General features: G+C 35.8%; 3 protein-coding genes across 5 annotated transcripts; 2 read left to right on the top strand and 1 right to left on the bottom strand.

Moving 5' to 3' along the window:
* Window positions 1-649: 649 nt before the first annotated feature.
* Window positions 650-5,729, top strand: LOC109002358 (peptidyl-prolyl cis-trans isomerase CYP40-like). 3 transcript variants are annotated; one of them, XM_018980066.2, is made up of 10 exons: window positions 650-695; window positions 1,288-1,517; window positions 2,691-3,191; window positions 3,404-3,491; window positions 3,601-3,653; window positions 3,994-4,098; window positions 4,459-4,534; window positions 5,054-5,091; window positions 5,184-5,276; window positions 5,417-5,729. In XM_018980066.2, the coding sequence occupies exons 1-10, from the start codon at window positions 650-652 to the stop codon at window positions 5,543-5,545; spliced, it is 1,359 nt and encodes a 452-aa protein (XP_018835611.2). In that variant the 3' UTR covers window positions 5,546-5,729. The 3 variants fall into 3 exon arrangements, with proteins under 3 accessions (XP_018835611.2, XP_018835608.2, XP_018835607.2); XM_018980063.2 differs by having other exon boundaries at window positions 5,210-5,276; window positions 5,417-5,699; XM_018980062.2 differs by lacking the exon at window positions 650-695 and adding an exon at window positions 1,670-1,781 and having other exon boundaries at window positions 1,441-1,517.
* A 145-nt stretch (window positions 5,730-5,874) lies between these two features.
* LOC109002357 (armadillo repeat-containing protein 6) lies at window positions 5,875-11,204 on the bottom strand. Its single transcript, XM_018980059.2, has 8 exons — window positions 10,875-11,204; window positions 10,230-10,532; window positions 9,255-9,547; window positions 8,561-8,689; window positions 8,001-8,123; window positions 7,137-7,244; window positions 6,633-6,811; window positions 5,875-6,450 (listed from the first exon to the last, which is right to left on the bottom strand). The coding sequence occupies exons 1-8, from the start codon at window positions 11,038-11,040 to the stop codon at window positions 6,330-6,332; spliced, it is 1,422 nt and encodes a 473-aa protein (XP_018835604.2). The 5' UTR covers window positions 11,041-11,204; the 3' UTR covers window positions 5,875-6,329.
* A 1,080-nt stretch (window positions 11,205-12,284) lies between these two features.
* Window positions 12,285-13,184, top strand: LOC109002353. The gene is made up of 2 exons (XM_018980056.2): window positions 12,285-12,613; window positions 12,763-13,184. The coding sequence occupies exons 1-2, from the start codon at window positions 12,367-12,369 to the stop codon at window positions 13,005-13,007; spliced, it is 492 nt and encodes a 163-aa protein (XP_018835601.2). The 5' UTR covers window positions 12,285-12,366; the 3' UTR covers window positions 13,008-13,184.
* Window positions 13,185-22,724: the final 9,540 nt, after the last annotated feature.

The following is a 22,724-nucleotide window of genomic DNA, read 5'->3' as shown; positions in this document are numbered from 1 at the left end:
ATATTCAGTTAAAAATTAGATTGAACTGAATTAATTTCGGTTCAATCCTAATTCTAAACTAGCCCTAAATATGGGTCGGTGCCCTGAGAATGTTTAACCAAAATCCGACCTGACATACTTGAGATCTAATTTTGGGTATTTGAGATATTTTATTTTATTTTATTTGGTGAAAAACAGAATTTACAAATTATTCAACTTAACCGAATCCAAAAACGAGAGGAACCTGAAGTACTCTAGCATGTCGCCTCAAAGGTATTAGACTGATAAATGTTATTTTTTTATTATATTAATTAATGTGTTATAACAAAATCAATAGGGATGATTAGGAAATAAAATTTAAGATGTTTCTAAGAAGTCGTAACCAAAGACAGAATATATGGACTTTCCTTACTTAAGGGCTTGTTTGGATTCGCAAGTCATCTCAGCTCATCTCACTACTATTCATTACTATTCAACAATTTTAACTCACAAATCTCACTACTATTCACAACTTATCTCATTACTATTCATAATCCATCTCAGCTCATTTCAACTCATCTCAAGTCATCTCAAGTCATTTTCAAATCCAAACATCTCCTGCCAAGAGACGAGGGAGAAAATAAGTCGTCTTATACCGTACACGGCTTACTTTAGCCACAAAGATCGAATGATGTGCAATGCTGTTGCTGATAGCCTGGCCAAGCTTCGTGCTAAAGGTAGTACTTCAACTTATTCCTCTGCTTTAGATCTTCTAAGGGAAGACTAGAAGTATTTTACGACTTGATAAAGGAAGTTTGCCGTATCAGAGGAGAAAGTAGATGCAGTTTTACACGTTTTCTTTATTCTTTTGTCATATCTCATTTATAATTAGGTTTATTAATAAGTTTTTTTTTTTGTAATAAAGTTATATTTGGCTATTGTTTTTTTTTTAAATGCTTGGGTTTGATTTGTTTTTGTTTTGTTTATTTGTACCCCTAAGTGTCAGTTGTAATCACGATATTTTTTCATAAAAAAAGTGTATTTATTAATAAAATTAAGGAATTATCCTTTTTTTTAAAAAAAATTAGTAGAATTTATAAAAATTTTTAAATATTTATTATTATTCTTCGATGGCTTTCATACGTGGCCACTCTAGGTGGACAAAGCATTTTCCTAAAATAAATGACCCATGAATTAAATACCGAGGCATTTGAAAATTGAAAGGTTGTCACGTTCGAGGTGAGTATATATATAATATATGACCAACAACGGCACTTTACTAGGGTTCACCAACTATTTCTTTATGTTTTTTGTTCAGAACTCGGTCAGAGATCGGTCAGAGAGGAGTCCAGAAAGAGAGACACAGAGAGATATTAGGAGACACAGAGATGGGGAGGCCACGGTGCTTTCTGGACATAAGCATAGGACGGGAACTGGAAGGGAGGATTGTGGTGGAGCTTTACAACGATGTGGTGCCCAGAACCGCTGAGAACTTCAGGGCTCTTTGCACTGGCGAGAAGGGCATTGGTCCCAACACTGGGGCTCCTCTTCATTACAAGGTCCTTTCTTTCACATATATATATACATTTATGTCTGTATATAAGTTGATACGTGACTAACTGGGTCTGGGTTCATGGTTTTGGCGATGCAAAACTCTACTGCCACGTTCTTGATGATCACGAGCGTAAAGTCGTAGTCTTTGTTTTTGCAGGGTTGGTGATCGTTTATGAATTTCACCGGTGTCTATGCCGCCTCTCTATTGTTTCTATCTACGTATGTACATACGTGCTGGGTTGTCGTGTACATCTAAGTATACGTGCTCGGTGATTTTTCTTCTTCTTTTCTTTTCTTCTTTTTTTTTTTTTTTTTTTTTTTTTTTTTTTTTTTTATGTACTGTTTTCCTGATACTTTCACGATGATTTCGAGGTAATTGATATTCTTAATGATAGGTTAAGACAGTTGAATTGAGGTGATTTAAAAATTGAATAAAATATTATTAGAGTATTATTTTTTTAAAATTTAAAAAAATTAAATTATTTATTATATTTTATATAAAAATTTAATAAAATTATAATTATAAAATAAGATGAAATGCTTTTTACCTAAACCTAGCCAAGGTCTCTTTGCTTCGTTGCAATAATATTGGGGATGTCTGAATTCTGATTTTCTTCTCTGTGTAGCAAAGAGAAAAGACCCTGATGCCCTTGATGATTGAAGAAAAAATGCCTCTCTTCTGAGTTTTTGATTTTTTATCTACTTTTATCCAATTAAGAAACCCTCTGAACCATAACAATAATAGTAAGAAGAAACCTGTTTTTTCCCAACAAAGTCATGGGAAATGAATCTCAGCAGGCCACAACAAAGCAACTTCGACGTATGGCTTAACTCTCTTTGCAAAATTGTGGAACAGTACTGGACAAAGCCCTGGGTATTGTAGTTGGTGATTGAAAGATAAAAGCGATGTTCCTAGTGGTATTCGTACTCGGGAAATGATCCGATGACAGTTTTAAGGCTGTTTGGCCATTTGATGAGCTTGGCATAGGTTGCGGAGAGATGGGATGGGTGGGTTAGTGGTAGATGCTTGTCTTTCTTTCTTGTTCAATTCTTTCGGGTTAAAAAGTTAGGGCAACTTAGAGACTTGGCAATGGGTATATTGCATTGGTTGTATTTCCCTTTGAAGGGCTTAATGATGATTGTCTTATTTTCTTCCTAATGAATATTGCCCATTCCAGGGAAGCCGTTTTCATCGTATTATTAAAAACTTTATGGTGCAATGTGGAGATATCTCTGCTGGCGATGGTACTGGGGGAGAATCTATCTATGGCTTGAAATTTGAAGATGAGAACTTTGAATTAAAGCATGAAAGGAAAGGAATGTTATCTATGGCTAATTCTGGTCCTGACACAAACGGGTCTCAGTTTTTTATTACAACCACTCGCACTTCTCATCTAGATGGAAAACATGTTGTGTTTGGGAAGGTGATTAAAGGGATGGGAGTGGTGAGATCAATTGAGCATGTTAAGACTGATGACGGTGACTGTCCTAGTGTTGATGTTCTAATTGTAGACAGTGGAGAAATTCCTGAGAAGGCAGATGATGGGACATCTAATTTTTTCAAAGATGGTGATACTTATCCTGATTGGCCAGCTGACCTGGATGAGAGTCCTAATGAGATCTCCTGGTGGATGATTGCTGTTGATTCTGTAAAGTCTTTTGGCAATGAAATTTACAAGGTGATGGTTACTGATGTCACTGTTTTATTTTCCCGAGTGTACTTCAGAAGTTTAGTTGAAATATAAGTCCTTCGTGGGGCTTCAAAGGAAATTTGGAAAAACTGGTTCTTGTTGGTTCTGTTGGCAACATCAGTTTGTTTTCCTTTAATTTTTGTGAAAAAACAAATACTTCCTGCATTTCCAACAAGCTAATATATAGTTCCCGCATACAGAAACAAGACTATAAGATGGCCCTTAGAAAGTATCGGAAGGCTTTACGATATCTAGACATCTGCTGGGAGAAAGAAGGGATTGATGAAGGTGAGCTGTCAATTTTCTCTTAAAGTTTCTTTGTATATGAAGGATCCGACAATTTTGACAAATCCCTGTGGTTTAGTTTGATCTTATGCTTTATTTCCTTTTGCTGCAGAGAAGAGTTCATGTTTGAGGAAGAAAAAGTCCCAGATTTTCACTAACAGCTCTGTAAGTGAATCTGGGCCAATTATTTACATGAACAAATAATATTATTTTCAAGCTGCACGGAGATAAATATTCATATCAGAAATCTCTCTACTTATCATAAGATGGATACATGTGATATGTGTCTATCATACATCTAAATTCTCAATATGCAGTAGATTTGTTATTTGCCACTCAAACCTCGCCTTCAACATTCAATTTTGGTGCTCGCATATCAATCCTTCACTCCTTTCCCTGTCAAGGCCCTTGTAGGCTTATATTATTCTTAAATATCTCCCTTATTATCTTTCAATTCCCAATGCTTTTTGGTGTAATTAAAAGTTGATGCGGTATATTGCTTTAGGCTTGTAAGTTGAAGTTGGGGGATCTGAAAGGAGCATTGTTAGACACAGAATTTGCAATGCGTGATGGAGACAACAATGTGAAAGCTTTGTTCCGGCAAGGTCAGGTTGGTATCTTCCTCAGATGAAGAATATCTATCACCATAAGGATGGGAACTTCAAAGATTTTTGGTTGAGATATTTATCTCAGATGCTTTCATCTTTGCCAATCTTAGCAGTCCTTTTTTTGGCCCCTGTTTCCACATTTGAAAGCATTTTCTTTATAACTTTGCATAGTTTTGTTTCCACTTGAACTTGACTCTTGAGTCTATTTATCATCTATGTCTATAAGCACCCAAAAAAAGATGCGGCCTCTTGAAGTGGACGTGTGATTTTCAGATATCTTCTGTGTGCTTGGCTGGCCATTTGCTAGGCTTTTTGTTGTTTTATATTTTGTGACTCTTAACAATAATAGTCCTCCCGATCAGGCATACATGGCACTCAATGACATTGATGCTTCCGTTGAAAGCTTCAAGAAGGCATTGGAATTGGAGCCAACTGATGGTCAGTGCAATTCAACCCTTCGTTATGATCTGTTTTTGGCCAGACATTATGGTATCAATGCTGGATGGTTACCACTTCAGATGTTTGACTTTGATGTTTACTTAAGAGCTTCAAATATATAATCTGTGAACTTATAATGTACACTGTAATGGGGTTGAAATTCTTAAATATAATATATTGGGATAGAAACAGCTCCGTTTGGATGCTAAGAATATCTTAGATCATCTGTGAATAGTAATAAACTGTTTGTAAATAGAAATGAAGTAATCTGAAAATTTCTGAAAACACGTGTCCCCCGGTTTGGACGCAACTGTACTCTATTACCTACTCACATCTGTGGAATCTTTCTAACGTAGGATTTAACCTTTCGATACTCATACGTGTATACTCAATATGTTCATATATTCAGGACGAATAAAGAATCAAATTACTTGTGTTTTCGTATGGAATTGGGGTTTAGGCCGACTTTATAGAATTTGAGCTCACTTTGTAAATTGTTTGTTTGATTGTTTTCTTTAGTTGGAATAAAGAAAGAGCTTGCTGCTGCTAAGAAGAAGGTTAGTATATCAAAGCAAATTATCTTTCGACTGGAAATAAGTTTTTAAGAAAATTATCTTTCGACTGGAAATAAGTTTTTAAGGCGAAATAGGTTTTACGTGCAAGTTATTGTCACAGATCGCTGATAGACGTGATCAGGAGAGAAAGGCATACAGCAAGATGTTCCTATAGGGGCATTCAACCGGTATGTTGTCCTCTTGTTGTTTGACGTAATAGGCTTCGGCTTCCTGGAATTGGATGGATGTGCTTCATTTTCTTTCTCATATGGGCGGGCTGTGCATGTAAATTTGAGCAGCTGATGATCTTAATCCTTATACTTTTCAGGTTCTGCCATGGAGTCGGGGGACAACATCCAGATCACTTTACACCAAATACAATTGTACAAAATTGAGGATTGAACAGATTCTTAGATTTTTCTTAGGAGTGTGGCCGTACTACTCTAGAACTGGCTGACGCCTGTGAAAACGGTTCCTCGAGACAATTTTGTTTTGGTTAAAATTTGGAGAAAGTTCAAAAGTTTGACTTGGAGATGCTTTTGGGTGGGGTGGTACTGTTCTCTTTCAGAACTTCGATAAGATAGCCAGACATTTTATTTGGTTTGTTTCAACCATATGCTCTTTTCTCCTTTTCTTGGTTATTTCTGCTGCTGCTTCTTTGTTCTTCATCCCCCTTTCTTTAATTTCCATTCCTTGATCCTCAGCTCAATCTTATTAATGCTGCAAGTCCCAATCCGAAAACGAGACATATCACGTGTTTCTGTTAGCTTTATGATGCACTGAAAGTCGTGCTGAATGGGTTCTCTATTTCGTATGATAAAACTTGGAATTTCAATCATCACTAGAGTGCTCGAGTCTTACAAATATATGATAATTGATGGGTGAAAAGTGCAATTAACCCATTTCGTAACACCTGTAAAGGACAAGGAGTCGAATCCCTGGCCATGACTGAATGCCTAATATCCTCGTTTAAGTCACTTCAGCATAGAGTTTTGCAGTCTTTGACAAAATAGACAAATGCGCTTTGTTTTACTCGGGGGAGGGAAAAAAACCATGTCCCCTATTTACCCATGAGGTACCTCTGTCATAAAGAACCATGGTAAAAAGCTCGTGACATCAAAACGTCATCAGAATACAACGTTTGGGTCACACATAAATATCCCAAAGAAAAGGGCAAGCAAAATTGTTGGCCACACGTCGCTCTTGAAGTTGTATGTAAAGCTTCGTTTGAAAGCCATGGCTTACAAGTAATTATCAAGCCCAAGGTCCCTCAGTGCATCGCTTGCAGCATCCTTACAGCTTTCGTGGCTTTGCTTAGCTCTCCTTAAATATTTCTCAATACCATGACTAAGAAGAAGAGTTCTGTCCAATGAAAGAGTTCTTTTCAAACAAACTATCAACAACTATGGTTTCATTGAAGTTGAAATTTAATAGTTCTGGTAGCATGCAGAGATACTCAAGACCAAGAAAAGACACGGGAAAAAGACCAAGCAACGTATATAATTTGCTAAAAATATGAAACATCATGTAATTGAAACACTGACCTGTTTTCTGGGTTCCTAGCTACAAGATTCCGGATCATGAGGCAGGAGTTTCTTTGCATCTGTTGTGCGGTGGGGAACTTCTCCATGGCTTGGATAGCAAGGTCCCCAGCCCCAGCTTCAACGGCCCGGGCAGCATTTTCTGGCGATCTCAGGGAGAGTACAGAAATCAAAGACATTACCTGTTTATTATGGAAGTTAATTAGTTAACAAATCAACCTCTGTAATGCAGGCAATAATTTTGGGTAGAACTTCGCCAATTACTATATGATGAAGCAGTCATACGCATTTTGCTATAGAATCAGAAGGGGGAGTTGGCTTGCTGAAGAATTGCAGGTAAAAAAATACATTAGAAAACATGGGATGTTACTAACACAGAAAGCCTTTAGGAGGGCACAACTAACACTGTATTAAATGAACTGCAACTTTCACTCCAGTGAGGACTATGAGTTGCTTGCTGGTGTTATAATTATGCAGTCACTGAAACAAGACTTGCAGCTTTCTTACCTCTTGCAAAACAGCAGGGTCATCAGAAAATCTGGCTGAGAGTTTGATTAGCCTGTCCAAACCCCCCTTCTCAACAATGGTAGTCTTGTTTGTGTCACTTCCTGCCAACTAATCATAGAAAACAAATCAGATGTATATTTTATTTTCCCTATAAAAAAAGCATATAAGATGTGCTCGACAAGCAGCAAGGTGCTAGTAATAGATAAAGTCAAAAAGAGATATAAGCCCTGGTGCAGAATAGACAATTATTTCCTTTTTTGGTGTCCATTAAAGGCCCACTAGGGCTTTACACATAGAGAAAGCCATCTTCCCGCTATCCGCATCAAAATTTACCAAGCTGTGGAATCCTTCATGATTGAACACTCAAAAAATTACATCATTAGAGAGAGCAAATATCTGCTGAATGTGTGATTTAGGATGCCCAAAAGGTGGGACAACTAGATTCAAATGTTTATTTTGATAAAACAATAAGAAAGCTAAATTTTCTGTTGCTCTTTTGAAATCCTAAAAGTATTCCTGCTTTATGCCATCCACCACTGATTCTCATGTAAGGTAAGAATGAAAACAATGGATAAATAAAAGGATAGATAGTTTATTCTATTAGAGGCCCATGCAAGAGAATTACATTATCCACAATTATATTTTCCACGTAAGTTTCCTTGAAGCTCCACATTATCCCCTATGAGTTAAAAGCACTGCAGAAAGTATATTGCAGAAACAAAATCTTTTATTGAACTGGGAAGGATACCAAGTCGAAGCAAGAAACGTTTCCACAGATTTTTCATGCATTACAATTTGGCTATGACATTGTTCTTTCAATAAAGGTAAAGAAAACCACTTAAAATATTGGATCTGACTTCATACCTTGGATAACAGAGAACAGCAAGCTCTAGCAACAATCTTGTTGCCTTGTTCACCACTATCATCAATACATCGGAGAACTGCATCAATACCACCACTTTCAGCAATGGATTTACATATTTCATCCTGCACTAGGAAAATCTTAAGAGTCAACAAAAATCCAATAAGTCGATACAATCTCATACAAGTATTTAGTTTTTCTATCAGTACAAGTTAGTTGCAAAATAAGACAAAATTGTCACTGAATCATTCACCAACTATGAAATTTAATTACTGTATTGTGCACAATAAGAAAATTTGTCAAAAAAAATGTTCACGAAGAACTCTCAATATCTTTGTCCATCTTGCAAGTAAAAAGATCATACTACTGTTTTAAACTGATAAGAATATCAAGGAATGATTTTAGTTGTTTTGATAGGTAGATGTAACCAATGCATTGGCACATGAATTAAATATGTAACCTCACCCTCTTTCTGTTATTTTTTAGGAAAAGATATGCTATATTATCCAAATGTGGCTAAAGCAACATCAAGTTAACTTTGGCAACTTGTCTAAAAACTTACATTGACAGCAACAGCCTTTAAAGCGACACTTGCTGAAACTAGACCAGGTGAGCTAAGCCCTGCATGTAGTGAGTCCACTAGAGCTCTTGCAACTCCAATTTTCGCAAAAACTCGTGCATAACCATAAACCTGAAGTTCGCAGACATCACAGATATACTTTAGAACACTTGCACTTTAGCTTTAGCATGAGACCCAATTGAATGCAAAAAGCATGTAACACCAAAAGAAGCAAGCTTGCTTAGTCTACTATCCAGGACTCCAAAGAACCACAATCAGGGTTCAAAGCCCAATCTCACACAAGTTTACCACTGAGAAAGGATATTCATGTACCTTCAAATATTTTATCGATCAATTTGTTAAGGGCCTACTTCAATGACCCATGGAATTATCATAGTCAACTGTTTATGTTTCGTTTTGTCTTGAATGTGGCCAATTCTGGAATGATGCCATTGACAAAACTAATACTAGAAACTTGAAATGGGATGAATTTATTATTATTTTTGTTCTTAACTGTTACTTTGCAAAAGTTTATATGACATGAAAAACTGATAGTCTCATACTTCCAAGTAAATTTTGACAAATCCATTTCTTAAAGACAAGAACTAACAGTTCTACATCTATTACATGTTGAGTTTTCAGAAGTAATTGCATTGTACAAAGGATTTGTCTGAGTTTTTATGAGTCTTTTACTTACTTGAGAAGCCACAACACGGTTATCATCTGGTGTTAACAGAACACGTATAGCGTCATATATACTCTGGATGCTGCCTCTACTCTGCCCATGCTGGTCACTCAGTATTCGCATGATAAGCTCATCAGTTTTCAACTCCATGAATGACTCTTTGATTACTTCATTACCAGTTGAGGCCGCGGAAACAACCATGAAACCATTACTCAAGATGTCTAGATTTTGACTGTAATCATTAAGAATACCCACCACAGTAGCCGGTCCACCACTTGTGCGAAATGTTTCTGTACTTTGAAGATCTGCAAACAACAAAACAGAAATCCATTTCAAACTGAGAGTACACAAACTCAAGCATGCCACAAGCTATAAATTGGTGTATCAAAAATCACAATCCCACCTCTAATAGATAACCTACAAGGTATGTATATCATAGTAACCAATCTAATTATAAAAAAAATATCTTAGTAACCAATCTCAAATAATTATTCCTATATTTCCTTGTATCCAAACTTCTTTTCTGTTAAGACATTCGGTTTTTATTTTATTTTACTGTTTTTCCCACTTCTTACACTACCTTTTGCATTTCATTATTGATTATGAAAATCCCGAAGATTCCACTAAAACCAGCTTTTAATCACCATATCCAAAAGGCAGGTATGATTCATTTGAAGATAATGAGCGTATAGAAGAATGCCTGCTAAACATTACTCCTTAGACATCTTATGATATTATCCGAGTATACTAACTCCTCAATAAAGAACTAAGCACGGTTAAATGTAGGAGAGATACACACGCGGAGGTCACCAAGTGAAGTCTTATATAACATGTTAGAACTATTCATTCTTCTGTTTGTATATTAGTAGATTAGGTATTCCAGCACGCGTCGAACTCCACCACAGAAGCTTATATTATTTCCACAACTAAAGTAACATTAACTATAAGGACCAAAGAAATAGAATGCATCCTCTATAACTGTAATACCATGAAGAAGTGATACCAATGCCCTCAAAGCCGAAATGAGAATCTGCTCGCACCCACTTCGAATCTTTGAACAAATAGAACAAAGCAATTCCACCCCACCATTCCTTGTTGCTATTGCCGCATTCCCCGATACTTGGTCACCGCACAGCTCTGTAAGCTTATCAAGAAATTCCAAAAGGTCGTTCAAACTCTTTTTGCTGATTTCATCCTTTAAATCCGAATCCAGCTGCTTCAAGGCAACCAAGCTCTGTATGACTGGATTATCCTTTACGCCACCCTCTCCTGGAAGGCTCGTGACGATCCCTGCAACATAAATAATAGGCTTTGTTTGGATGTGAGGATGTACTTGGAAGGTTCAATCATTATAGGCTTTGTTTGGAAATATGCGAGAAACAAATAGAAATTGAGATTTTGAATTTCATTATTGCGAGATCTGTTTTCACTCTTTCCACGGAGTAAGCAATATCATTTCATCTCAACGTTCACGAACATTAGAAGCATCCAAAACGCCCACGGCACTAAGGAAAACCTCTTCCTCAAATAAGAATGTAATGTCGTTTAATTTCATTTCTATTTTGATTTCACTGCATTATGTAGGAAACAAAACTGGTGGTAATGTAAAAGTGGGAGTTTCAGAGGGTGGACCGGAGAGATCGACGCCCTGGAGAGTTAGGGTTTGGATGGCGTCCTGGAGGGCCTCGGTGGGGTCCATTCCAAGATCGTCAATGTTTTCCTTAACCAGATCGTCGAAGGCTCCCTGCGAGATCGTACGACCAGTATCCGCCGCCGCGGTCTTCTTATTTGGGCCCATCTGCGTCGCGATCCGTCTGATCCTCCGGAGTTGGAGTTAAGAGTGTTGAGCTGAGCAGGTGCTCCGAACAATTTTGAAAATAGAAGCAGGGGGTAGAGGCCAGAGAGAGAGAGAGAGAGAGAGCATGAACATAAGATGAGTTGGTACTTTCGGGCTACTTGTCTGGTAATTTGTCTTCTCTATTCATCTAATTATTATCATTTTTTTAAAAATTTTTATATAAAATATAATTAATAATTCAATTTTTTAAAATTTTAAAATAAAAATTATATTTTAATAATATTTTATTTAATTTTTAATTCCTATCCCATTTTATCTCATCTACTAACCAAACAAGTCTTACCTTCACTGCTGTATTTTACCCAAAAACTACTTGGCGTACAGATGCTGCTTCTTTAGACGACATGTAGGTGTAGCTGACATTGGCTATGGGCCTTATCTCGAGCTCGAATTATTTAACCCGTTTGACGGGCCTGAAATATGAGCCCAAGCCTACCCAAAATCATGGGGGATGGAGGAAAAAATTTCCAAAAGGTTACCATTTCCCTATCATATAATAATAATATGATAAATTTTACGGAATGAATGATGTTGTGTGCAATGAAAACATCATCGTCACGTCAGCAAATGTATACGTAAATAATGAGTTGTTCAGCCACGTTGGTCAACCAAATTCAGTTAAAGCCCCATGCCTTTTGAATTTCCATTACCATTGGAATATTGACTGGTTTTGTTAGTACTTTCACACTTCAAAAAGATAATGGTTGAAACGCGAATTTCCTAATTAATTCCAGGAATATGTCACCAACCCAAAACTGCAGATACGCAACTCCAGCAGCTTGGATATTTCTTTGAAGAATTTTGTATTGCCTCATGATCATGTGCTTCCTTCCTGCATAGCGTTGATTAATTCCTTGGATAATGGGAGATCAGCTCTCTTTTTTCCAAACTAAAGTAGTATTTTTTTTGTTGAAGATATATATACCTAATTGACTTTCTATCAATGCCAGTATTACTTTTGTAGTAATAGGCCGAGTGAATATCGGCTTCGATACTAGTGGAATTTATTGTATATTTTCAAATTTGTACCAACCCAAAATTGAAATTAAAGGCCGTGGCCGTCAATTTGGCCGTTTTGCACTACTGTTAATTCTCTCTGCTGATCTCTAGCTAGCTCCCTTCCTCCCCATTGTATAAATATCCATTAACTTCACCCTGTCAATGCACCAACCATCTTATTTTACATTGTTTCCTTCCTTTGGTATCAACGAGCTTACCTCTAAATACAGTACTACTCTACCCTGTAGTTGCACTCCGATAAAAGATATGGGTGGTTTCACTATCGCACAGGCTCTCGTCCTGATCATTGTGGCTGCTTCCATGTTGGCAGTTAGTACGGCCAACAGAGGTGCCCCCCAATGGCCATCCAGAGGTAGCCGTTCCCATCAATTACCAAAATGTAAAGAAGGTCCCAAGAAGATCATCGTAGGAGGGTCGGAGCAGTGGCGCTTCAACTTCACCTACACTGAATGGGCTCTCACCAATGGCCCCTTTTACATTAATGATACTTTGGGTGAGTTCTTTGCAATATAATATTCCAGCTTGTAATTTTATCATCTTTCTGAATGCATGCATGCGTCGTCTCGTTTTGATGTTAATTGTATTGAAGTAGCTGTACTCTATATATAAATGACAATATATATATATATATGGTGGTTGCAGTTTTCAAGTATGATTCACGTCACAGCGTATACTTGCTACCAAACCTTCGGAGTTTCTTGAACTGCGATTTAAGCCGAGCGAAGTTGGTGGGGAATGTGACACAAGGAGGTGGGAAGGGGTTTGAGTACAAGCTGCAAGAGTGGAAGCCTCACTACTTTGCTTGCGGTGAGCACGATGGCATTCATTGCAATCTTGGACAGATGAAGTTCTTTGTGATGCCAATGCTCCGTTGGTGTAGATCATAATTAACAGATCAGAACGTGCCACAAGAAATTTACTGATACCTGCTTTTGCTACTCTTTTTTTTTTATAAGTTTGTGTTGTTTTTTTGTGTGTTTTGTGTTGAATAATGAGAGATATTTTTTCTCCTTCCGCTAGAAGTTTGTGTGACGAATTCTAAATGATTGAGAGGATAGCTAACTAGTGAATAAATGTACTCCATAAACTTGGTATTGATGTTTTGCATAGGTACTACTATAAACTTCCATTCTCAATGTTTTTTTATATATAGTATATATGGACTCGGCCATGTAGTGAGAAACTGAAATAATCAAAATTTCATTATTTATGCGCTTTAGTAATATTGTTCTTGTACTCTTCGTCCGTCTATATATACATGCTTAAATTCCCAACGAAAGAAACATCGATGTTACATCCTCACCATCAATAGTACTGATGATGATCATAAAGAACAAGCACAATAAAATCTCTAGAGATCACAACACGATCCGTGCATGTCTCCGTGTGCAGTCCTAACATAATATGCATGTATGTTACATCAAAATGACTCAATGTTAAGTGATGCCAATCATGTCTTCAAAGCCTAAAAACAAACAGAACCTGCTCGCTTGGACCCCATTTTGAATCTTTGAGCGAATAGAACTAACCGCACCACCCACTATTTCTTGCTATACTATTGCTGCATTTAGAAAAACTACAATATCAGTCTTGCAGCCTCGTAACTTCCAAACCTCGGAAGCAACCAAAACGGCTCAGACAATTAGAAAAACTTCAATAAAAAATGAGAATGTAATGTGCTATGATCCTGAATGTTAAAAACTTAACCAAATTTGTATCCAACAGTATGATCGTGAGAGTAATTAAAAGTTTAACCAAATTATTAGTTATATACAACAGTTTTAGAGCTTTTGAATCAATGCTCGGGTCTTTAGCATAATTTTATTTTGTTCCATCTTCTTCATATTTCCCGGCCCTACATTTTTTTGGGAACGAAGCGGGTGGAAATCATGTAAAAATATTGAGGGTACTTTCAGAGCTTGGACCAAAGAGATCGACGCCCTGGATGGTTAGGGTGTTTATGGAGCATAGAACGGTCTCAGACCTCGGTGGGTCTTGGACTGCCTCCTAAAAGATTTTCATTTCTCATAGCTGAGTTTCAGCCCTTAAGTGATCGACCGAGATCATCGGTTCAAGTTTTTCAAATCTTTTTGAAGGAATAAAGAAAAAAATACTAATGTACACATATACGTACAACTAAGAATACTTGATTAATTAGATACGGTATGATATAATTAAACACCCTTTTGAAAATGTCAAGAGGCTATGTTTATAATATAGACTTCCGACGTCCAAACAATTAAAATTTTCTTAGATGGTAACATATCCATCTCGAGATCGTCCATGTTTTCCTTGATTATCCAATTGTTAAAGGCTTCTTAGGAGATCGTAAAGTCAAGAATCCCCGATCGATGTAGTACTCGTCTTCTTTGGGCCTTGTTGTGAAAACAATGACAGACAAAGCAAAAGCAAATACAAACAAATCAATCACATGATACAAAATTAATGTAGTTTAACAATGTGCCTAGGTTCACAGAATTGTTAAGGATTTTATTGTATTGAGGAATAACAAAAACACTTTGGGACGAAATCTCACTATTCAAAATATTAAATTATTCATTAAGTACATATTTATAGTGTCATACGGGAGAAATCCTAATTTTTATTTTTCTACATTATTTGCTTGAGCGGAGTGATGCCGATTCTCTTTCTGCAATCGGTGAACCACTATGGGATCATGAGATTTTCAATCTGTTGGTTGGGCTTGACAACTCCTACAACGCCATAGTCACCTCTATCTCCACCCGAGTGGATCAGTTCTCTCTATATAATGCTTTTGCATATCTCTTAAACTTTGAACTTCGACTTGAGCAGCAAAATGTAGAAATTGATATCTTTATTGGCTCTGCTAACATGGCTACCAGGAATCATGGCCGTGGGGGAGGTCCCAACCATCGTTCCTCACCAAATGGTCGTGGTTGTGGGTAGTGCTATAAGGATCTATAATCAACCGATGAATTCAAACCGATAAGTGCAAAAATGTATATTTTTATATTTTTGTCTTCTTTTTTTTAATCATTTGTTATATATCTTTAAACATTTTTAAAAAATAGAAAAAATACAAATTCATTAATATTCACTTTCTTAACCATTAAGTAAAAAAATTTAAAAATAAAAATAAAAATAAAAAAGGCAATTATTCATTTTTATCGGTCACTATTATATGTTCAACTAGCATTTTCTATAGTATATATAGGACAATCTGAAAAAATCATGTTATCATCTAATTATTTGGAAGAAAAATATTTGGTTAACAAAGCTATAATATAAAAAAGTTATTTTTACAAATTAACCTTCATATCATGAAGTGTATGATATATAGGTTAATTTGTCATTAAGAAATATACAATATTTATCAGTTTTTAGATTTTCTTCCAGTGGGTTCTCTTTGCCTAGCTAGGGATTGATCTATCAGCTGAAATCGTGTCTAAATCGTTTATAATTTATTAAGTACTAATTAAGGGCTTCGAATGGATCATGTGATACATACAACTCAGAACGAATCCATTTATTTTATGGTGCAATGAAAGCATGATCATCCTCACGTCGGCCAAAGTATATATAAATATATATATATATATATATATATATTAAGGCTTTTTTTTGTAAAAAAAAAAAAGGAAAAGAAAAAGGAATTTACATATATATGTCTTAAGAATTATTAGTTCTCGGTGTTGAAGAGAAGAATTTCATAAATCAAGCCACGGTTACAGAGTATTAATGTCTTTCCTTCTATGTAAAACAAAATATACATAAGTGTAAATCTTTCCTCATATAAATACAATAGCACACGGGCCTCACTTGATGGTGTGAGATTGCCTACCATTATTTTATTTCGCATTTCCACAGTACTTTAAGTCAAAAGTCTCTTTTTTTTTTTTTTTTTTCTTTTTTTTCAAAGGCCTCCGTCACCTCCTGGATCATCAAGCTCTCCTTCCCAAACAACACTCCTCAACCTGTAGAGTTTGGTAACTATCAAACTTACAAAAGATAATTACCTTTTCCAATGTGCCCAGATTTTACCTTACCTACGTGGCCAACAGCTCTTCGTCTATATGGATGGCACCATTTCTAGCCTTCCCCGTCTCCTAACTATAGAAGGATCTTACACCAACCCTCAATCCAGCATACCTGCAATGGTACAATCAGGATCAAGTGATCATTGGGGGTCTCATGTCATCACTCTCGGAGCCCATAATCACACACATGGTTGGAATTGAGACCTATAGAGAGGTATGATGTGCCCTCAAGCGCATGCACTCCAATCATGCCTGAGCCCACATCCTAACCATTCGACTTCAATTGTCTACTCTGAAGAAAAGCAATATGTCTATCAAATTATTATTAAAAAGTAAAGAGTGATGTCGATACTCTTGTTACAATCGATGAACCACTATGGGATTCCGAGATTCTCACCTATCTGTTGGCTGGGCTAGACAACTCCTACAACACCATAGTCACCTCTATCTCTACTTGAGTGGATCAGTTCTCTTTATATGATGCTTTTGCATATCTCTTAAACTTTGAACTTCGACTTGAGCAGCACAATGCAGCAATTGAAATCTTCATTGGCTTCGTCAACATGGCTACCAGGAATGATAAGAATCATGGCTGTGGGGGAGGTCCCAACCATCGTTTCTCACCAAATGGTCGTGGTCATCGCGACAATGGACGCGGACGTAGCTCTCACTCTCAACCCTCTAGTTCGAGTCCAATTTGTCAAGTATGTGGCAAAACTAGCCACTCCACCATTTAGTGTTATCATCGCCTTGATCTCTCCTACCAAGGCTCACAATCGAACATGTAAAGCTTTTACTGTTCAACCTCAATCTCAAAGTGATCTCAACTAGTACATAGACACCGGAGCCACTAATCACCTCACCAATGATTTCCAAAATTTGAATCTTGGTGTAGAACCATTCCATGAGATGGACACTATTCAAGTCGAGGACGACACATGTTTGCCTATTAAGCATATTGGTTCTACCCACCTCTCTCTTCCCCATTCCAATTTTAAATTAAATTCAGTTTTACATGTGCCTCATATCAAGAAAAATTTTATTTCTGTTAGTTAGTTCAGAGCTGACAACAATGTTTTTATTGAATTTCATGCCGATTATTTTTCTGTGAAGGAAGAATGCACACAAAAGCTTCTGTTCCAAGGCAAAATTGAAGATGGGCTCTACCCTTTCCGTCTCACATGTCTACCATCATTTCCTTCATCTCTCCAAGTTCTCTCTTGTCAACGTGTTCCTTTGGATATTTGGCATTCTCGTCTCGGCCATGCCTCATACAAGACTGTCAAGCACCTCGCCTTCACTGCTTTACTTCCTGTCTCCTCAAATAAACAACCAGTTGTCTGTACTTCATGTCAACAGGGTAAAAGCCATAGGCTTCCCTTCAAAACTTCGAATACAGTTTACACTAGTCCTTTAGATTTAATATTCTCGGATGTATGGGTTCATTCTCTTGTAATGTCTGAAAATGGAAATAAATACTATGTTTCATTTGTTGATCATTTCAACAAGTTCACATGGATTTTTTCAATTCCTACCAAATCATTGGTGTTGTCAATTTTTATCTCTTTTCAAAAACATGTTGGAAAGACTACTTAGCTGAAAGATAAAATGTGTTCAAACTAATTAGGGAAGGGTGAGTTAAGATCTCTCAGCACATTCTTTGGCCAACACGGCATTACACATCGCATTACTTGTCCTCATACCTCCCAATAAAATGGGTTCGTAGAATGCAAACACTGTCATATCGTTTAAAGTGGTCTTTCTCTTCTCTCCCACTCATTTTTGCCAAAATCTCATTGGGATAGTGTCTTTTGCATGGCAATTTATATTTTCAATCGGTTACTCCCCTCACCATTGGGTTCTTTCACTCCTTTTGAAAAAATTTTTCAAACTAAGCCCGATTATTCTACCCTCTGTGTGTTTGGTTGCTCTTGCTAGCCTTATCTACATCCTTACAACAATTGATCACAAGTTTGATTTCTGCTCTAAAAGGTGTGTACTCATGGTTGTGGCTACTTACATGTTGACAGTCAGTATGGCCAACAAAATTGGCCCCCATTGGCCGTCTTTCAATGGTGGCCGCTTTCATCAGTCAAATTCATGTAAAGATCAAGGTCCTTTTTTTATAAATGACACTTTGGGTGAGTTCCTTACAATATTCATCCTTTTATATATCATCTTTATGAATGTCTCATCTTTTTATCATTTTTATCTTGGTAAAAGCCCGGCTGTTATAATTTAAGTCTCCATGATTCACATCATAGTTTAATCTGAATTGAGAGTCAAAAAATAAATTTATAGTTTGAAAATAAATAAAAAATTAAAAACTGAAATATAGACCGATACGACTGGTACAAAATATATATGAAACCTATATTGGCCCAATAACCAATAAGGCAAATACTGGCACGATATAGGACGAGATTAAAAATAATGATTGGAATACGTGCTGCGAAAGTGGCAGCCTCACTACTTAGGCTTCGTTTGGATACTAAACTCATCTCAACTCATCATTACAACTTTTTCAAATTCTAATACAAAATATAATAAACAATTCAACTTTTTCAAATCCCAAAATAATAATAATATTAAAAAATAATATTCTAACAATATTTTATCATCTCAACTCAACTCACTTCAACATTTAAACACAACCTTAATTTGCTTGCGGTGAGCATATGGCATTCATTGCAATCTTGGACAGATGAAATTCTTTGTGATGCCAATGCTCCGTTGGTGTAGATAATTGTTGGAAGAGAACGTGCAGCCACGGGAAACTTATTGCTACCAAGCTAGCTAGCTAGCTACTTGCATGCTACTCTCTCTTTTTAATTTCAGCGCTTAATTGTACTAAATAATGAGAGATCTATATATCATTTTTAATTCCCCTTCAGCTGAAAGATTGAGTGACGAATTCTCAATGGTATTTGAGATGATGATAAATAGTGAATTGATTGACGTGGTAATGATGTTCTGCAGAAGGAGTACCTTAGCCTTCCATGCATCCTAGCTACGCTGTTTTTGTTTTTTATTTTTATTTATAATTTATTGATGAAAGCACGAACTGATCATTAATAATAAACCAAGCATTACTCAACCAAGCTGTTCGATCGGCCAATACAATCCATGACTGAATACTTGAATATGCATGAAGGCAAATTATATGTGTGTGTCACTACAAGAAAATTACTTATTTACGATCAGTTAATTTTAACCAAATGACTATTTATAACTAAAATTAATTACGAATAGTCTTTTGGTTGCAATAAATTAGTTACAAAAGCCTATTTTCCTTGCAGTGTGTGGAAAATTCTATACATATGACACCACACCATCATTTTATTTTCATCTCATTAAGTAAGATGTGACATATTTATCACCATTAAATGATAATTTATTGGATGCATCTTTATCATTCAATAATGATGAATATGGCACATCTTACTTAGTACGATGAAAGTGAGATGGTAGTGTGATGTATAACATTATTCTATAATATATCTACTCTATTATAATAAGTGGTTATCTAACTATGAATAATAACTTTTATTTTTTTTCATTAAGTCATGTTTTATCAATAGGCCCTTAAAACTCTTGATCATTTGACGTACAGCTCCCTTATAGAATTTAATAAAGTATCATGTTTTATCAAAAGGTCTTTAAAACCATTAACCATTTGACATGTAGCTCTCTTGTAGAATTTAATAAATGATCATGTTTTATCAAAAGACCTTTAATAGCCCCGCGGCGCACATGTTGAATTGACATATCTTTTTCATGTCCTTTTTATTCTGACAGTGTACTCATTTTCTAAATACTTAAAACACTCAATATATATAATATTAATTATTAATTTAATTAGAATATAATTATTATTAATATTTTAATTAGTAGAACTATAAAATGTGAGAAAAATAAAATTAAAAAAATTATTAATTGATAATATTTTATTATTATATAAAGAGTAAATAGATAATTCAATATGAATACATACCAATACTCATATTTTATTAAAGTTTAGATTTTTTTTTTTAATTTTAATTTTTTATCTTTCTTTAACTTTATATTTTTTTTAAATAAATAAATTATTAAATTTTTTATTCTTTTTATTTAAATCATTATGTCAGTACACGGGGCGTTACCTGTATATATTCAAATGTACAGTACTTTCACGTAAAGAGTTTTTGGGGAGTACTCTACTACTTCCACACAGCAGTATAGCCTATATGGACTAGCGAAACCGGTGGAAATGTGAAAAGGATGGTTTTGGAGCTTGAACCGGAGAGATCAACGAGCGCCCTGGATGGCTAAGGTTCGAATGACATGTTGGAGGGCCTCGGAGGGTCCTTTTAGGAGCCCAACGGCTGTTCCAAAAGCCTGATGGCTAAACCCTGAACCCCATATATAAGATCCGCGTAACAGATCATACATCGATCCCGAGATTGTCCATGTTTTCCTTGATCATCGAATCGTCGAAGCCTTCTTACGAGAACGTCGATCCGTCTGATCGTACGGCGTTGGGAGTTCGGAGAAGTTGAATCCCATACAGAGACTCAAAACGATTTGAAATACGAAGGCAAAACGACATGTATATAGATAGCTAAGCCACTCAATCGATCGAGTTCACTCCCAGCCAATTTATTAATTGTATGTCCACGACATGAATTAATAATTATAATTTATAAGTCCAAAGTGAAATTAGTACGTAATAAGTGAAATATCATGATCTTTATTCTAGATTTTATCATCACCCATTATACTAGCTGATGTGGTACCTTAGGTCCTAAATTTTAAGTATAATAAATCAGTCACTAGTTGACTGTGAATGATAAAAATAAAATAAAAATAGCATTGCTAGTATTAAAAATATAACCTACAAAATCATGTTATCTTTGTCCTCAAATCGTGTCTAGAATTTATATATATATATATATATATATATATATATATATAACACGATAAAACGTACATTTAGTTGATGTATCATGATCATGTGGATCATCCCGCGTTTTTATTGTTTTTGAAAATATTGTCAAATTACTAACTACATATATATAACATGATGCATGCACGGACGGATAATGTAAATGAACGAGAATGATCAGACCAATGGCTAATTTAGATTTATTACCGAAGCTGTAGTACACAAACAAATTAAAGCTTTTAACTAAGGGGGCTTGGTGTATGATCATATGATATCATGTTGCTTGGTTTAGGCCTGATGATATCCAAAACTAACATTGACCCAAAAGCTAGCTAACTATGGGGCGCATGCATGCAACACGATGGTTTTGAAACAGAACAGAACGAAACCAAATTTATTATGCAATGAAAACATCATCCTCACGTCGGCCAACGTATAATATAAGTTTAATTCTAAACTTTAATTCTCAGCCATGCATGTTTGTCAACCTATTTCAGTTAAAGCCCCATGCACTATCTGAATTTTCATTATCCGGTTTGACTTTGTTTTGGAGATGATCATGACTAGCTATATAGCTATGAGAAATTATATTACAGTCATGAAACACGTATGCGTTATGGAATCTTTTTAAAAAATATGAGTAAATACAAGATTCATGAAAAATAAAATTTAATAATAGATTCTACTTTTTTTCAAAACAATTACATGATGCTTGCATACTCTACGACTATACGTAGGATTACTCTATAGCTATCTATATTCATACTGTTGATGGAAAATGGAAAATGATTCTAGCAATTTGTGCTGACCCAGACTTTTTTATTTTTAGTTGAAACGCGACGTTTCTTAATTTCAATGGCACCAACCCATTGCTGATATGCATGCAGCTGCTTGGATATTTCCTTCCTTCCAAAATTTTTGAGTGCTCCCACATGTAGCATTGTGTCGATCGACGCGGAGGTCATGAACGCATGCAATGCCATGATATGATAGGGTGAACGGAAGTGACTTCATGATCGTAAATGATCAAAAATAAATTAAGGACAATAAAATAAAATAAATGACGCAAAGATTTATGTGATTTAAGAATAATTCTATTAATTGAAGTTCTTTAGATCATACACATGCATGCATCTACGTTGCATATATAATTTAATTTATTTAGAAAATAAATTTTTAAATTTAAATATTACAAATCAAATCACATAGCTACGTGGATGGTTGTGGTGCAAATGATGATTTCGAATAACACAACTCGAACAGTTAGCTAGGTTTATTAATTTTTTTGACCATTGCTGCCTTTTGGCCGGGATGTCATCATATACAGGAATATCGGAGGAAATAAAAAAAGAAGCAAGAGAAAAGAAAGTCCAAATGGTAAGTGGAAGACTAAACTCGTGGAAAATTGAATTTAATGAAGGTGCTTCACATTTCTTTACTAACCCAATATAGCAATAGGTCATGAATTTGGCGTTTTGCACCAGTACCTTTTCTCACTGTTTTCTCCCTTCCTGATCTCCGGCCTTGTATAAATACCCGTTATCTCACCCTGTAAATAATAAATATACCAACATCTTATTTTATAATCTATCATATCCTTCGGTATCAGCCTCTATATTCACTAGTACTCTTCCTTAAAAAGCTGCACTTTGACAGAAGAT

The sequence above is a fragment of the Juglans regia genome, chromosome 13, assembly GCF_001411555.2.
Source record: "Juglans regia cultivar Chandler chromosome 13, Walnut 2.0, whole genome shotgun sequence".
Classification (NCBI taxonomy): domain Eukaryota; kingdom Viridiplantae; phylum Streptophyta; class Magnoliopsida; order Fagales; family Juglandaceae; genus Juglans; species Juglans regia.
Note: the sequence above shows the minus strand (reverse complement) of the source record. Positions and strands in the feature narration are given on the sequence as shown.

Coding starts and splice junctions, on each gene's coding strand:
- LOC109002358 (XM_018980066.2), top strand. CDS start 650: ATGTGCAATGCTGTTGCTGATAGCCTGGCCAAGCTTCGTGCTAAAG. Junction 3,192..3,403: donor TTGGCAATGAAATTTACAAG/GTGATGGTTACT, acceptor TCCCGCATACAG/AAACAAGACTATAAGATGGC. Junction 5,092..5,183: donor TTGCTGCTGCTAAGAAGAAG/GTTAGTATATCA, acceptor AAGGCGAAATAG/GTTTTACGTGCAAGTTATTG.
- LOC109002357 (XM_018980059.2), bottom strand. CDS start 11,040: ATGGGCCCAAATAAGAAGACCGCGGCGGCGGATACTGGTCGTACGATC. Junction 8,124..8,560: donor TAAAGGCTGTTGCTGTCAAT/GTAAGTTTTTAG, acceptor TTCCTAGTGCAG/GATGAAATATGTAAATCCAT. Junction 7,245..8,000: donor GCTGTTCTCTGTTATCCAAG/GTATGAAGTCAG, acceptor TTCTATGATTAG/TTGGCAGGAAGTGACACAAA.
- LOC109002353 (XM_018980056.2), top strand. CDS start 12,367: ATGGGTGGTTTCACTATCGCACAGGCTCTCGTCCTGATCATTGTGGCT. Junction 12,614..12,762: donor TTACATTAATGATACTTTGG/GTGAGTTCTTTG, acceptor TGGTGGTTGCAG/TTTTCAAGTATGATTCACGT.